A 15133-nucleotide genomic window follows, 5' to 3' on the forward strand; every position below is an offset into this window, starting at 1 on the left:
TGTAAAACAGATATCTATTCATATATTCACATACATACATATTCCTGTGTGCATTTATTTAGCGTTTGAACTTGTTAATGATTCATATATACTATGCAATATTGATGTATTATAACCAAATATTATTAATGTATCTTTATATGTCTGTATCTCACTGAGAGGATATATTCTAGTGGATATAGAGAATGTTAAGTTGAATTTTCTTAAATGGGGTTTATTTTAGAGGAGCTGATGTTATTTCAAACATCATCACTCAATCGCTGAGACAGTTAAGATACACAAACCAGAAGAACCCTTATCTGCCCCATAAATTCAGGGATTAGGAAAACTTCTGATACCGCCAGTCAGTCTGAGCAAAGTGTCAGAAAGAGTCCCTCCTAATTGATTTAAGGTGGGAAAGGTCAAAGTTTAAGTAGTAATAAAACAATCTATATATATATATATATATATATATATATATATATATATATATATATATATATGTGTTAATTCTTAAAATATTCAAAATTGTTATATGATACAACAGTGCCATCAAGTGGTAGATGGGCAGAAGTTTCTAAGGAATGTCAATTAGATGACATCATCCCCATGTTTAACATACGTCACACCCACCTTATCTAATTGGTAATCCCTAATCCAAGAGGGGATGGGCATAGATAAGGATTGGGATATCTGATCCAGTTTTGGGAGATCAAGACACTTCACAAAAGAAAAAACTTCACAAGGACTTCACAAGGAACACTTCACAAAGATTCATTCATCAGCATCACTTCACATGTCAGGAACGTACCACAGGACGGGACATATCTAAATCTTGGAAAGCTGGGTCCATTCTAAAAGCTCTTTATCCCAAAGCCAGGGGTAATGTATAATCTATTTCATTTGCAGTAATTATAAATCGCTCCAATTAGCATATAGTTGAGACCCCATTATTAGTGGGTCAATAGTGTTAAAACAATAATTTTATGGGAAATTTTAATGAACGTGCACATCATTAGAATTCCTGTAATATTGATATCAGAGTGGAATCTCTGATCGGATATTATTATCCGTAGTTAGGCCAACGGGCGTATTTATAAAGGTGTCTCTTACTGCCATATTCTTTGATTGAGCATAAGGGATTTTCCACAGATTCATTTCTATTGTTACATTATAATATTTTGATAACCAGTATACTAATCGGTAATAATTTGAACAACATTATATTGTACTTGGTGTACTAAATTAAGTGAGCCCGGCGTAAACGGCGGAGCATCTTGTGGTCAATTTTGATATTATCCTTGTATTTATTTGTATGCCATTTTTACTGCATGTATTTATTTGTAATAAATTATATTTTATATAATTAATTGCACCCCGTTTCATTATCTGCACAAATTAACTTTAGATCTCATCAATAAAAGAACTGGCGTTTATATGTCCGCCAATTAAATTTTTAATTTTTCATATTTCATAAAAATATGAAATCATAATTTTTATGATTTCATATCTTATATGAAATAATTACCCGACAACTACTGTCTGCATGTCACTGATGAAGCTGATCGCACTTGTGAGCCGGGTGAAGCGGCTTCATCATCATGAGAAGAGGGTGGCAGCTTCCGCGTGAGGCAGCAGCTGAGCCAGCAAGGTGGCAGCAGTGGGAGGTCGGAAGCCAAACATGCCCGAGGTAGACCGCCCGCTACGCAGGAGACTACCTGCCTGAGAAGTAGCGGTGTGGACCGATTGAGAAATTTGCTCATCTCTAATTAGGATAATCCTTTTACATGTCCAGCACTGTACATGTGGGATTTTTGTTTTTCTAGCTTTTCAAAAACAATGCTGTAACTCTAGCCATTTTTTCAGGCATTTTTACTTTCTCTATAGAAAACGCTATGAGGAAAATGCTACAGGTAAGACACACTGGCCCAGTATAACAGATGTGTCTGTGCTAAAACGGTCAAAAAAAAAAAAAAAAGGAAGTGGTGCAATTTGGCACATCTAAGGTGTCTACACCATTCCCCAACATGCTTGAAAAGGGGATGTAGCCTAGCAGGAAGGGGCTGATCTTCACCTCATGGGAAATGGCCTAATATATGCCATTTTGCTCTAAAATTACACCACAATTCTGGCATAAAAATCTGTTTTATCATAGGCTAACCAATAATTGATATAGAGTCAGAGAAAAGGGTCTATCCCTGCACCACATTTATCATCCACCCTGAGCCCCTGTGATAAATCTGGAGAAGATCTACACAGCTTTTCTAAATCTCCACACACACTAAAAAGAAAAAAGAAGCCAGACAAAAATTCACATGTGCAGGGACCCTTAAAAGCTTAGTCTAGGACTGCAAGAAAATCTTTTTTTTTTTTTTTCAGAAACAGTAACACACCTGTTTAGGGCTGTGTTGGTTCTATTTAGGACTCATGCACATGAATGCATTTTCTTTCAGTGTCCATTCCATTTTTTTTTTTGCGGACCATATACGGACCCACTCATTTCAATAGGTATGCAAAAAAATAAAAATAAATAACACGGAAGCTACTCAGTGTTCATTCCGTTTCCGTATTTACGTTCCCCCAAAAAATAGAACATGTCTTATTATTGTCCGCATTACGGACAAGGATAGTACTGTTCTATCAAGGGCCAGCTGTTCCGTTCAGCAAAATACGGAACGCACACGACTTCATCCATATTTCTTGCGGACCGCAAAATACATACGGTCGTGTGCATGAGCCCTTACATGAATGTGGATGAGTTAAAGTACCAGACTTGGAACATGGGCAGATGTAGCGTGGTTTCTGGGGAACAAAGTAGGACCCTTTTTTCTGGTTCTTGAAATGGTACAATACTCAGAATGTATAGGAACACTACTGAAAGCATGCAAGGAAGGTAAGGAAAAAAAACTAAATTATCACCTGCATTTCCAACTGTAGTGGACACAATTTCAGCAGCCGCGCTTACACTTTCGCTGTTAGTAACATCTAGTATTACTGTTTGCAGTCTACTAGAGGTCTCTTTCTTTAGGTTCTCTGCTCCATGTTCGGTCAGACAAGCAGCCAGGACTTTCATTCCGCGGTTGTCTAACTGCTTTGCCAGCAGGTTTCCAAATCCAGTATCGCATCCAGTAATGAAGACATATTTATCTGTGAGATTTTCCAGGATAAGACTTTGGCGGTACCATCTGTACAATAAGATCAGACCAAATACAGCCAGCAGGAGTAGCCACATGATGAGTAGGTAGTTTTGTCCTAGAATATTATGGGGTTAATAACAACAATCAATAAATTATATAATACACTTTAGGATTTAATTTGAAACACGATTTATAATATACTTGACACTGTGTCTAATATTCTATTCCATTCCCTAATTGGTATTCCTTTCTCCGAGCCATCTGCCCCATTTACAACTTGTATCTTGCTTGTTCGTAGTAGCTGCCTGCTGACAGTATTCCTGAAGCCAGTGTAGAGACTAAGGCCCCTTTCACACGAGCAAGTTTTCCGTGCGGGTTAACGCATAGCACCCGCACTGAATCCTGACCCATTCATTTCAATGAGTCTGTGTACATTAGCTTTTTTATCAAGCATCAGTTCTGCGTTTCGAAAAAAAAAAAAAAAAAAAAAAAAAAAAAACGCAGCATGTTGTATATTCTGCGTTTTTCACGCAGCCCTGGCTCCATAGAAGTGAATCGGGCTTCAGTGAAAAGTGTATTGCATCCAGAAGCAGGTGCGGATGCAATGCTTTTTTCACTGATTGTTGCTAGGAGATGTTGTTTGTAAACCTTCAGTTATCATCATGTGCGTGAAAAACGCATCAAAACACATTGCACCCGCGTGGAAAAAACTGAACTCAATTACAGACAAAACTGACTGAACTTGCTTGCAAAATGGTGCGAGTATCACTGAACACATCCGGACCTAATCAGTCACGCTCGTGTGAAAGGAGCCTAAGGGGGTCATTTATCAAACTGGTGTAAAGTAGAACTGGCTTAGTTGCCTATAGCAACCAGATCATTTTGGACAGCTCCTTTGGAAAATGAAAGGAGGAATCTAGTTGCTCTGGACAACTAAGCCAGTTCTACTTTACGCCAGTTTGATAAATGACCCACTAAAGCTTGGATACTCTGCACATGTGCAGACTATGGTCTCTTGTAATTATATTGACACTTTTTTCAGCCCAGTTTTGATCTCTATAGACACATGCGCAGCAATTTTGCAGTACTAATTATTGCATGCTAAGCTTAGGAGCGACTCCCTCGCTAATTTATCTCTTACAGCCATTGATCAATCTGATTTTACAGCTGAATGGATGAATATTTACGCATGCCACAGTAGCTGGCGATACATGTGAAATTCCATACCCCTCCATGTGCTTCCTCCAGGCCAGAACATACAATATTATCTGCCCATGTGTAGTGTCCCACTCGAGGTGGATGGAACCACTCCAAATTGCTTTATGTCATTTTATGCCATCCCATGTCATTTTGCATTATTTCATGTATTCTCCTTTGTCACAGCTGTTAAATTCCTATTTCAGGCTGGTGGATGCACTACATACACACTAGGTGTCACTTTTGCCCCATTTATATAGGTCAGCACACAGGAAGAGACGGAAGATTAGAAATGGGAGTTTAGGAGTGGCCGTATTGCGGACCCGCAATACACGGGAGCTGTTCCGTGGGCATTCTGTTTCACGGATGCAGACCCATTCACGTTAATGGGTCCGCAAATCCAGTGATGCGGAATAGAAGCACGGAACGGAAACACTACGAAGTGCTTCCGTGGGGTTTCGTCCTGAACTTCCGTTCCGCAAAAAGATAGAACATGTCCTATCTTTTTGTGGAACTTGCAGATTGCGGAACCATTAAAGTGAATTGATCTGTGATCTGCTGCAGCTGCCCTGCGGTCGGTGTTCGTGCATTGCGGCCCGCAATTTCCGGGCCGCAGCACGGCCAAGGGGCGCACACGTTCGTGTGCAGGAGGTGAGGAGCCAGACTTGGCTCTGTCCTCTGGGCTTTGCCCCAGAGAGTGAAGCTACTTCAGCCCAAAGCCTAGGACTTCTTGATCCGTTACTGTAACACCCCTACCAGGAACCCTTCCAGGGACTTGGGGAATAATTGCTGTATCTCATGCAACCTTTTCAAATAATAGAGCAGAGTTTGCCTGCCATAAGGGAGACAGCCATTGGGTTGCTGGATTACTAAACTATAGAATATTGGCAAAGGAAGGTATCTTCCGTTTATCAGGCTCTAGTCTCTTTTGCATTAGGTGGAGAGATTCTAAGATACAAGCTGCCCACCATAACCAAGGAGAGAAATGCCATCTGGCAGAATACTTACTTACAGAGGATCCAAACTATTATTGAAAGGCTGAGTAACAGAAGCAAGATCAGGAAGTACAAGTAAGATCACCACTTCTACACAGCAGAGCTGGAACCTACAGACACCACCTCACTGACCTTGTTATTGGGATTTACAGCTTTACCATCTGTATGTATGACAAAGTGCTGCTAATGGATTATATTTATTGCAAGACTACAATTTACAAGTAAAGTTCCTGTTTGGTTCAACCATTGCCTCTCTCATCATTGCACCTACTGGTGCTGGCGTCACAAACACAGGGGCCCAGCCACCAAAGCACCTTCAATACCCATTACCATCAAGGGCACCTCAACTTCCATCTGGCTGGTGTTCCCTGCAATAGAGAGTGCCCCGGAGGATTTAGTGCAGTCTTCCCCTCCACTGCAGTCTAGCCCAGGGGACAACTTAACTGAGTACTACTACCCTCACTCGGCACATCACCACTGTTACACTCACATAACACCCCTAGGGCGCAGGCGTTGCATATGTACTTTATTTTCTTCATCAACCTCTTGTGGGGACAGCTCATACAAGTTTTAGGATGTATTGTTTAATCATTATTTTGTTCTCATCTTTACTTACTCATAGCTAGTGTTGAGTGAAGCCAACATAGATTGGCAACAAATCCAAATTTCCTAGCGGTTCATGGTAAAGAATCAGGTTTTTCTTAAAATGTTCGCTGCATGTGTTACAAAATGAAAGCAAAAAGCCTGGCAAGGTGTGTGCATTTCTCCTGAGGCGATTACCCATTATGGGTAGGTTACGACTTAGGATTTATCTACTGGTCATTACTGTATGAGGGGACTATTTATGAGATATTGCTGCTGTATTGTTTAGCACTGGCTATCGATTTATAGTACTGCACTTTATTGAATAAATATACAAAACATCAATGTAAAGATTGTTATATCCCCCCAAAAACCATTGATGGCCCCACACAAATGTAAACCTGTGTATGGTTACAAACATACCCGAGCAGGTCAAACTTTATATCCTTCGTCAGCTTCCTGCAGGGGCGCACCCACAAATCATTACCCCCACATGCAACATCAAGACCCCCGGGGAAGAATCCAACCTAGCAAACCTGTGGAACTCAGGTAGCACCCTGCTCCACTTCATGACCCTCAAACCCAACCACCTAATCACCGCCACATCCCTTGAAAAACTCAGCTGCCTACCATCTGGTCTGACATCCGCCCGCAATGCCCCCCAAATACATAGGAGTGACCCATAATCCAAACCAGACAAGCTGCACCACCTGCAAAACAAAAACACATAATCAATTGGAGGCCCTCATCCCCCCCCACCATGCCTTGGCCCCAACTTCGACCAACCTCACAATAACAACGCCGGCCTAACATTCGACCGAAACCGAATGGACTCCCACCGACCGATACGACAAATAACATCGTCCCTCAGAGCCCTACGAGCTGCCCCGATGCGGAATGAGTGACTCCTAAACAGCAAGGGGTCCTTACCCAACTGCCTCAAACAAGAACGCAAAACAGCTATAAACTGAAAACGACACAAGAATGATCCATCCTCGTGAACCAACGGCCCCTCCAAACCAACCCCCCCGCACCCCAAAGTCCCTAAGACACCGTACCGTGCACACTACCGAACCCTCCACTTGAAACAAAACCACCCGACACCCCCGACCCAACTGATCAGTTTTTGACCTAATCCCAAATTCAATCCTATCATGAATTAAGACTACGTCCTCCCTTCGCAAACCCCCCACGCAGCGCCTACTTGGGCTAACCAATTCCCCAATCCGCAACCCCCCAAAAAAGGCTAATGAAAAAGCCAATCTAAACAACCTCTCCTCCCGACCCACAAATCTGCCCTAACTGTCCAAACAAATCCCCTAACAACTCAAAAGAGACCGGCCGGAGTTGATCCCTTTTGACGACGACCTCCTCCAACCCCTTAAAGCCTGCACAACCCAAAACGATTTCGTAACATCCTACACGTTCCTACTCTTGCAACCAAACACAACACCCGCCATAAACTTGTTCATCCTGGATACCGACCAACCCTCCTCTCTGCAATGTCCCACAAACAGCAGCAACAACACCCCTTCCTCCAGCCCACACCCCTGAAAACTCTGCTTCCAAGTGCCCCACAGATCCCATGCATTCCTGTACGCCGCCCAAGTCCCAGATTCCACAATTCCTGAGGGAAGCTCACTTCTTCCTCGTCCGCTTCCGGTGCCTGCACCTGAAACCGGTCCCACTGGAAACGAGACAAAGCATCAGCAATTGAGTTATCCACCCCAGGAACATGGGCCGCAACCACCCAAGAATTCAAGGACAAACAAACCAAAACAAGGTGTTGCAGTAGGCGCACGACGAGGCCGAAAGATGATTAATAGATTCCACCACTCCCAAATTGTCGCAATGGAAGCGCACTTTTTTATTCTGAAAAACTCCCCCCCCCCCCCCAAATAACCCCCCATTGTGGTGGCGGTGAAGAGCTCTAGCAACACCAGACCCTCCTCCCTCCATTGCGCCGGCCACACCCCCACGCACCACCGACCCTGCAGATAAGCCCCAAAACCAACCCCCCGCCGCGTCAGTAAACAAGTCAAGGTCCGCCGCCACCATCCACAATGAACGCCCATTATACGCCTCCAAAATGGATGCCCACACCCCCAAATCTTCACGCAGCTCATGATGGAGCCACACAAAATGATGAGGGGGACTGGACTCCCGCTGTTGCCCTAGCCAATAGTCTACAAAAAATCCGCCCCATGGGCATGATACGGCGCGCGAAGTTGAGCTTCCTTAACAATGACCGAATCTCCTGTAACCCCATTTTCTTCCGCCTGCAGGCCGCCGCCACAACCTGCCGTAAATCCGCCACCTTGTCATCTGGCAGCCTACACTCCATTGCCACCGTGTCAATCACTATGCCTAGAAAGCTCAAAACTGTAGTAGGGCCCTCTGTTTTTTCCGACGCCAAGGGGACCCCGAAACGATGCGCCATTGCCTCAAAAGGAGTGTAACATAAATCGAGCAAACCGCTCGCGTTTGGCGGCCCGATGAACAAGAAATCAACCAAACAATGGATGATGGACCCCCAGCCCGACCATTCCTGCACCACACATTCCAAAAGTGTGCTAAATGACTCAAAATAAGCACACGAAACCGAATAACCCATGGGTAGACACCCATCCACAAAAAAACCCACCCTCCCAAAAACAGCCCAGCAAATGTTGACACTTAGGGTGAATCAGCAAAAGCCGAAATGCCGCCTTAATCTCCACCTTGGCCAACAGAGCCCCCTGCCCATATTCCCTAACCAAACGCCCCCTTCATCGAATGATGTGTAAACCACCGAACACAACTCCGGCGCAATCCCGTCATTAACCTAGCCCCCTTTTGGGAAAGAGAGGTGGTGTATAAGACAAAATTTGTTATGTTCCCTCTTGGGCACCACCCCCAGCGGAGACTGCCTCAATTCCGGCATCGGCAACTCCCCAAAAGGGTCCTGCCATGCGCCCCAACTCAACCTCTTTCCTCAACTTCTCGGACACCACCCTCGGGATCTCCGCCACCGACTTCAAGGAGGGCAGGGGTGTAGATGGAGGACGATGAGGTCCTTGACCCCACATAGAATCAAAGTCATACGAGTGACCTGTGTAGTGCGGGGGAAGAGGCGTAGCAGTTCAGACAATGTGCTGACGACAAGACGAGTGGTTTGCACGCTGTGCAATCAGAGCCTGAAACGAGGCATAAATGTTCTCAACCTGAACACAACCTGCATGACCAGGCATCTAAGTGCAAAGCACGAGCTGCAGTGGACACCTCAATAACGGAGAAAGGTCTCTGGCTCCTTCTGCTCCCTCTTCTGCTGCAGTTCCAGCCTCTTCATCCACCTCTGGAATGACAGTGCCACCTGCCACCCCGCAAACAGAGGATCTGCCAGCAACACCACCACCTGGGTCACCAAGCATCTCCACAGTGTCCCACGGAAGCGTTCAGCTCTCCATCTCCCAAACACTGGAGCGGAAGAGGAAGTACTCTCCTACCCACCCGCAATCCCTGGCCCTGAATGCCAGCATTTCAAAATTACTGGCCTTTGAAATGCTGTCATTCCGTCTGGTGGAGACGGAGAGTTTTAAAAGCCTTACGGCGATGGCTGTCCCATATTACGTCGTGCCCAGCCGTCACTACTTTTCCAGGCGTGCCATCCCTTCCCTGCACAACCAAGTGGGGACAAAAATCAGGTGTGCACTGCGCAACGCCATCAGTGGCAAGGTCCACCCAACTACGGATACGTGGACCAGTAAGCACGGTCAGGGATGTTATATCTCCCTAACAGCACACTGGGTAAATGCAGTGGCGGCTGGGCCTGAAACGGATAGCAGTTTGGTGCTTCCACCACCGAGGATTGCAGGGTGCTTCAGTTTGCCTCCTCCTCCTACTCCGCTTCCTCATCCGGTCGGCGTAACACCTTCACCACCAACTTCTGCACAGCCAGGGGTAAACAGCAGGCAGTTTTAAAACTTCTGTTTGGGGGACAAACCCCACGCCGTGCAGGAGCTGTGGACGGACATAGAACAGACCGATGAGTGGTTGGTGCCAGTGAGCCTCAAGCCCGGCCTGGTGGTGTGCGATAATGGGCGAAATCTTGTAGCAGCTCTGGGACTAGACAGTTTGACGCACATCCCTTGCCTGGCGCATGTGCTGAATTTGGTGGTGCAGAGGTTCCTTAACCTGTTCTGGACACATAACGTATGGCATGTTGTCCCGGTACTTAAGGACACTTGACGTACCATTATGTCATGTATAGTTCCGATCACCGCCGCCCGGCGATCGGAACCCGGTACCTTGGCTCAATGCGCCGGGTGGTCCTGTGACCCCCCCCCCCGCCCCTATGTCGGCGATCGCAGCAAACCGCAGGTCAATTCAGACCTGCGGTTTGCTGCGTTTCCGGGTTATTCGGGTCTCTGGGGACCCAATAACCCGGAATAGGATGTAATCAGTGGTGTGATAATACACCACCAATTACCATCCTGCGAGGTGATGGGGACATCACCTCAGGATCGCTCTCATTAGTCGGCTGGGCGGGCGGGTCATTCAAATTATCGCAGCGCTCCTCTCTTCCCCTTTTTGTGTCCGGGAGCCCGAGGAGCTGCATGTGGATCGCCAGCTGCATGGATCTCCAGCCAGCGCCCCAGCACCACCCAGGTATTTAGGGAAAGCTTAGGGTCAGATTAGGTTACGCAGGGATATTCAGGGAAAGTTAGGGAGAGGGAAAAAAAAAAAAAAAAGTTTTTTTTCCCCCGCTGCATCACCCTAAAATCGGGTGTCTGGGGTCCACAGCACAGCTGTGTGACACTAGACCCCCAGGGGTGCTGCAGCTTGCCCCCCCCCCCCCCCAACTTTTTTTGGGGCACAAGCAGTTTTTTTTGTGCGTACGCCGACTGTGGCCGGCACTTTGGACGGTTGATCAGTGATTTTTATTTTCGCCCTTTTTTTAGTTAGGTTTAGGGTGAGTTCGTGAACACCCGTGCCCCCACACACACAAAGTTTCACGCAGACACACACTCCCCTATGGCCCGCCGGATGTTCTCGGCCGAGGAGGCATACGCAGAGCTTGCCTCCGATTCAGAGTCCCAGTGAGGACGTGGATGACCCCACTTTCCTTTTAGTACAGACAAAGCGTGGCACTCGTCGGTTGTTGTGGTGGTGCTTGTTGTGCTGGCTTCCCAGCCAGCACATAATAGCAGAAAGAACAACAGCACTCTAATGAAAACTTCTGTTCAAGCTTTTATTGCAAGGCAACCAAAAAAAGATTGGACTTTTCGGTCAGAAGACCTTTATCAAAACACAAGTTGCCGTTGAGTAGGATGTATGGAAAGTAGGTGAAGCTTTATAGCTATCTGTTGTGTCCACACCCAGTAGGTGAAGCTATGTAGAGCAATATGGTGTATCCACACCCATGGGATTGCTTGCAAACGTCACAATTTTTTGGTGAAGTTGCCTTGAAATAAAAAAAAAAGTATGGCGGAGTGGCGTGGTTGAGGTATGACGAGCAGTTCCGTCAGCGCATAGCTATACGGGCCCAATATAAAAAGGTGGGACCACAAAGATTTTAGTTTGTGGATGAGGCTTATGTCTGCCCCTAAGGGTGGTGTGCAGCCCTTTCGTTGGTCGTTAGGGGGTACTTCAACAGCAGAGTCACCTTCTGGCGGAAGAAAAGGTTGCTGTTGGCTGTTTAACAAAAGGGCACTGTAAGTTCCTTTCAGACTGCCGTTTTAAGCATAAATGTTCTGGATGCGGGGGAATCACAGTTTTAGCCAGTGTTTCAAGAGGGGAAAAGGGAAGGGACAGAAGGCTGCTCAGAAGAGGGGCGACGCCAGTGAGGGTGGAAGAGATGCTTCCATTTCTAAATAGGTAGCCTGTGAGGGCGGCAGCCGAGTTGTTGCGGAAGGGATTTGTTGATGGTTTCAGGATACCTTGCACATCAGTTGGGGCTAGGGGTAGTGTTCGAAATTTAGTTTTGGCGCTTGCTAGGCCAGAAGTCGTACAAGAGAAGATTGAGAAGGAAGTTCGGGCAGGCAGAGTCACGGGACCTTTTTTGGACATTCCTGCTGGGGTTGCGCTTATCGCCGTTGGGGTTGGTACCTAAGAAGGAGCCAAATAAGTTTCGGCTCATTCACCATCTGTCTTATCCGCCAGGGAGTTCGGTGAATGACGGGACAGATTAAGAGCTCTGTTCCATGTCCTACACATCTTGACACAGCGGTGGCTTGGGATCGGCATTTGGGGCAGGGCGTGTTAGCTAAAACGGATATAGAAGTGGCTTTTCGTTTGTGCCCTATATATCCGGATTGTTTTAATCTATTAGTTTTAAATGGGGGAGGGCAAGTTTATGTTGATTGTTGTTTGCCTATGGGTTGCGCAATTTCCTTTTCGGTTTTTGAAACATTTAGTTATTTTCTGAATGGGTGGTCAGGTAGGGAATCTGTGCTTCACTACTTAGAGGATTTTTTGTTCCTGGGGCCGACTGGCGATCGTACCTGTTCAATTTTGCTACACACAATGGAACGGGTGGCAGCGATGTTTGGGGTCCCGTTGGCGCAGGAGAAGACAGAGGGCCCGGCAACTTCAGTGAAATTCTTGGGCATTGTTATTGATACAGTGAAGATGGAATTTAGTTTGCCTGAAGAGAAATTGTGTGACCTGGTGGGCGGAGGTTGTTAGTTTGCAGAGGGTTAAGAAGGCACAATTGCGTAGGATCCAGTCAGTATTGGGTAAGCTGAACTTCGCTTGTAGGATTCTGCCTATGGGTCAGGTATTTTGTCGGCGTTTGGCCAGGGCGATGGCAGGGGTGTCAGCTCCTTCCCAATATAAGAGATTGTCTGCAGAGGTGAGGGCGGATCTGGCAGTTTGGGAGCAATTCTTGTCTCAGTACAGTGGGAGGTCAGGGTGGATGGAAGGGCAGATTTCTAATGTCTACTTTTCACGGATGCATCTGGATCTTGCGGATAGGGTGCGTTTTGTCAGGGTGAATGGAGTGCGGGGGCGTGGCCCGATGAACGGCGGCGGGCGGACTTCCTTTCTAATCTGACATTACTGGAATAGTTTCCTATTGTTTTGGAGGTGGAATTATGAGGGGGGGGGGAATTTTCTTCGGAATAAGTGAGTGCGATTTGGTTGTGACAACATGGGTGTAGTTCAAGCTATTAACTCACAATCTGCCAGTTCACTGCCAGTGACTCGCTTGCTGTGGCATTTGGTTTTGCAAGGTTTGTTTTTTAATGCGTTCTTTGTGGCTGTCCATTTGCCGGGTGTGGAGAATTCAGTAGCTGATGCTCTTGTTTTCAGTGGGATAGTCTTCACCGACTGGTGCCGGAGGTGGTCGAGCAGGGGCATCCTTGTCCTCAATGGCTCTGGAGATTGATAGAGTAGGTTGGGGGTTGCAGTGCTGCAGATGACTTCCGGATGTTACTGATTTATTGGGTGGGTTTGCCTTTTTCGGTAGTGGCTAAGAGGGTGTCGGCTGTTGCACTTTAGTTACGCATGCAGGGTTTGTTGGATGTGTTGAAATGCTTCCTGGTGCGACAAGCGTTAAAGGGTTACCGGCGGAGCACACTTACAAGGGACAAGCGTCGTCCGGTATCTTACAAATTATTGCAATGTTTATGGAGTCAGGTGGGAGTGATCTGTGTGTCAGGTTATGAAGTGTGCTGGTTTCAGGAGGCTTTTTCATTGGCGTGTTTAGAGTGTCAGAATTAGTTGCGCAGAGTAAATTTGGGTTAGGTGGTTTGCAGCTTGGAGGAGACGTTTAGCGGTGTGCAAATGGGTTACGGTGTTTTTTGCGGCAATCGAAAACAGACCCGGAGGGTAAGGGGGATGCACTTTGTGTTGCGTTCCATGGGGGGGGGGGGGGGGGGGGGGGTTTGTTTGTCCTGTTCGATGTGATTTTTTTGGCGGTGTGGCCGGATATCTCTGGGCCGTTGTTGATACATCAGAATGGGGCAGCCTAGTCTTGCTTTCAGTTTGTTGCAATATTTTGGAAATACTTGGCAGCCGAAGGATTGGCGGCGAATGAGTTTGCGTCTCATTCATTCATGATCGGGGTGGCCACGGAAGCATCCAGGTGGGGTCTGGGAGAGGATGTGATTTGGTGGATAGGCAGATGGGAGTCTTCAAGCTTTCGTTCATACAGTCGCCCGCTTTTGTTGTTTTTATAGGGAAAAGTTGGATAGAGGCGGATAGTAGTTGGTGTTATTGGTGGGAGCTCAAGGTATTGGTTAAGGTCATGTGTTGCTGACTTGCTTTGTTTAATTTCTTTAAGGGCCTGTGCCATGTTTAGCCTGGATTTTTGGTCACTCCTACATGTACTGGGGGGCCCAGAGAGCGGATGTGTGCAGGAACGGTAGGCAGTTGGGTTTTGACGTAGGAGATTTGCAGGTGCGCTGGATTGGTTTAAGTGGTTTGTTGTGGGGTCGAGTGCTCCCGAAATTTTGTTTACGCGTCATTGGCTCGTCCCCTGGATATAGTGATTTTACACGCAGGTGAAAACCATTTGGCAGTCCGTCGTTCCAGGGATGTTATAAGGGACATCAAGTTGGATTTGTTGAGGTTGTTAGCAGATTTTACGGGTTTTGGTTAGTGGTTTGGTCAGAGCATGGAGGATGGCAAGGTCGGTTGAATAGGGCATGGGCAAAAGTTAAGGAAGTGGGCCATTTTGTGGTGTGTCAAAGAATTGGAAGGGGCATCCCCTATGTTTTTACGGCAGGACGGGGTTCATTTGAAGGAGATTGGGATTGACATGTGGACCTTGGACTTACAAGAGGGTTTGGAAATGTCTTTCAAGGTTTGGAGGGACAAACATAGGTGAGGTGACCCCTATGTTTGTCTGGTTGCAGGTAAAAGGATCCTGGGAGGCAAAACTTGGATAGGTGCATGGCTCCATCTCTTGCGGCGTGCATCTAGGATGTTGTGGTGAATGGAAAGCTGGGGGATCCTGTTTGGGCTAATAGCCTGGCAGGGGTTTAATTTCCAGGAGTTGGTGCCCTTGGTTCGGAGAGTGCGTCCGAGGGTAAAGTTGGATTAGACCTGGATCGTAAGAGGAGGTTTGCGAGGGGTGAACATGGATTGCCTTCTAGGATCCCTTCACGTTTTTGAAAAGTTAATGTTTTGATTAATATTGGACTAGTTTACAATGTTAATAGGTATATGTTCAATACATGGTCAATTTTATTATGATTAATAAACTTAAGCTACGGCCTTTTTACACCAAGTCACGTGGTCAAGTTTTTATTTGTTAAAGGA

General features: G+C 46.4%; 1 protein-coding gene across 2 annotated transcripts in view; it reads right to left on the reverse strand.

Annotated features, from left to right (window-relative positions):
* Positions 1 to 15133, reverse strand: part of LOC120996035 (retinol dehydrogenase 7-like) — a 124771-nt gene that overhangs the window by 13801 nt on the left and 95837 nt on the right. For both annotated transcript variants that reach the window (XM_040425697.1, XM_040425696.1), the window contains exon 2: positions 2899 to 3231. In XM_040425697.1, coding sequence (XP_040281631.1) covers positions 2899 to 3211 — 313 coding nt within the window. In that variant the 5' untranslated portion in view covers positions 3212 to 3231. The remainder of the gene's footprint in view (positions 1 to 2898; positions 3232 to 15133) is intronic.

This window comes from Bufo bufo, chromosome 3 (assembly GCF_905171765.1).
Source record: "Bufo bufo chromosome 3, aBufBuf1.1, whole genome shotgun sequence".
NCBI classification, from domain to species: domain Eukaryota; kingdom Metazoa; phylum Chordata; class Amphibia; order Anura; family Bufonidae; genus Bufo; species Bufo bufo.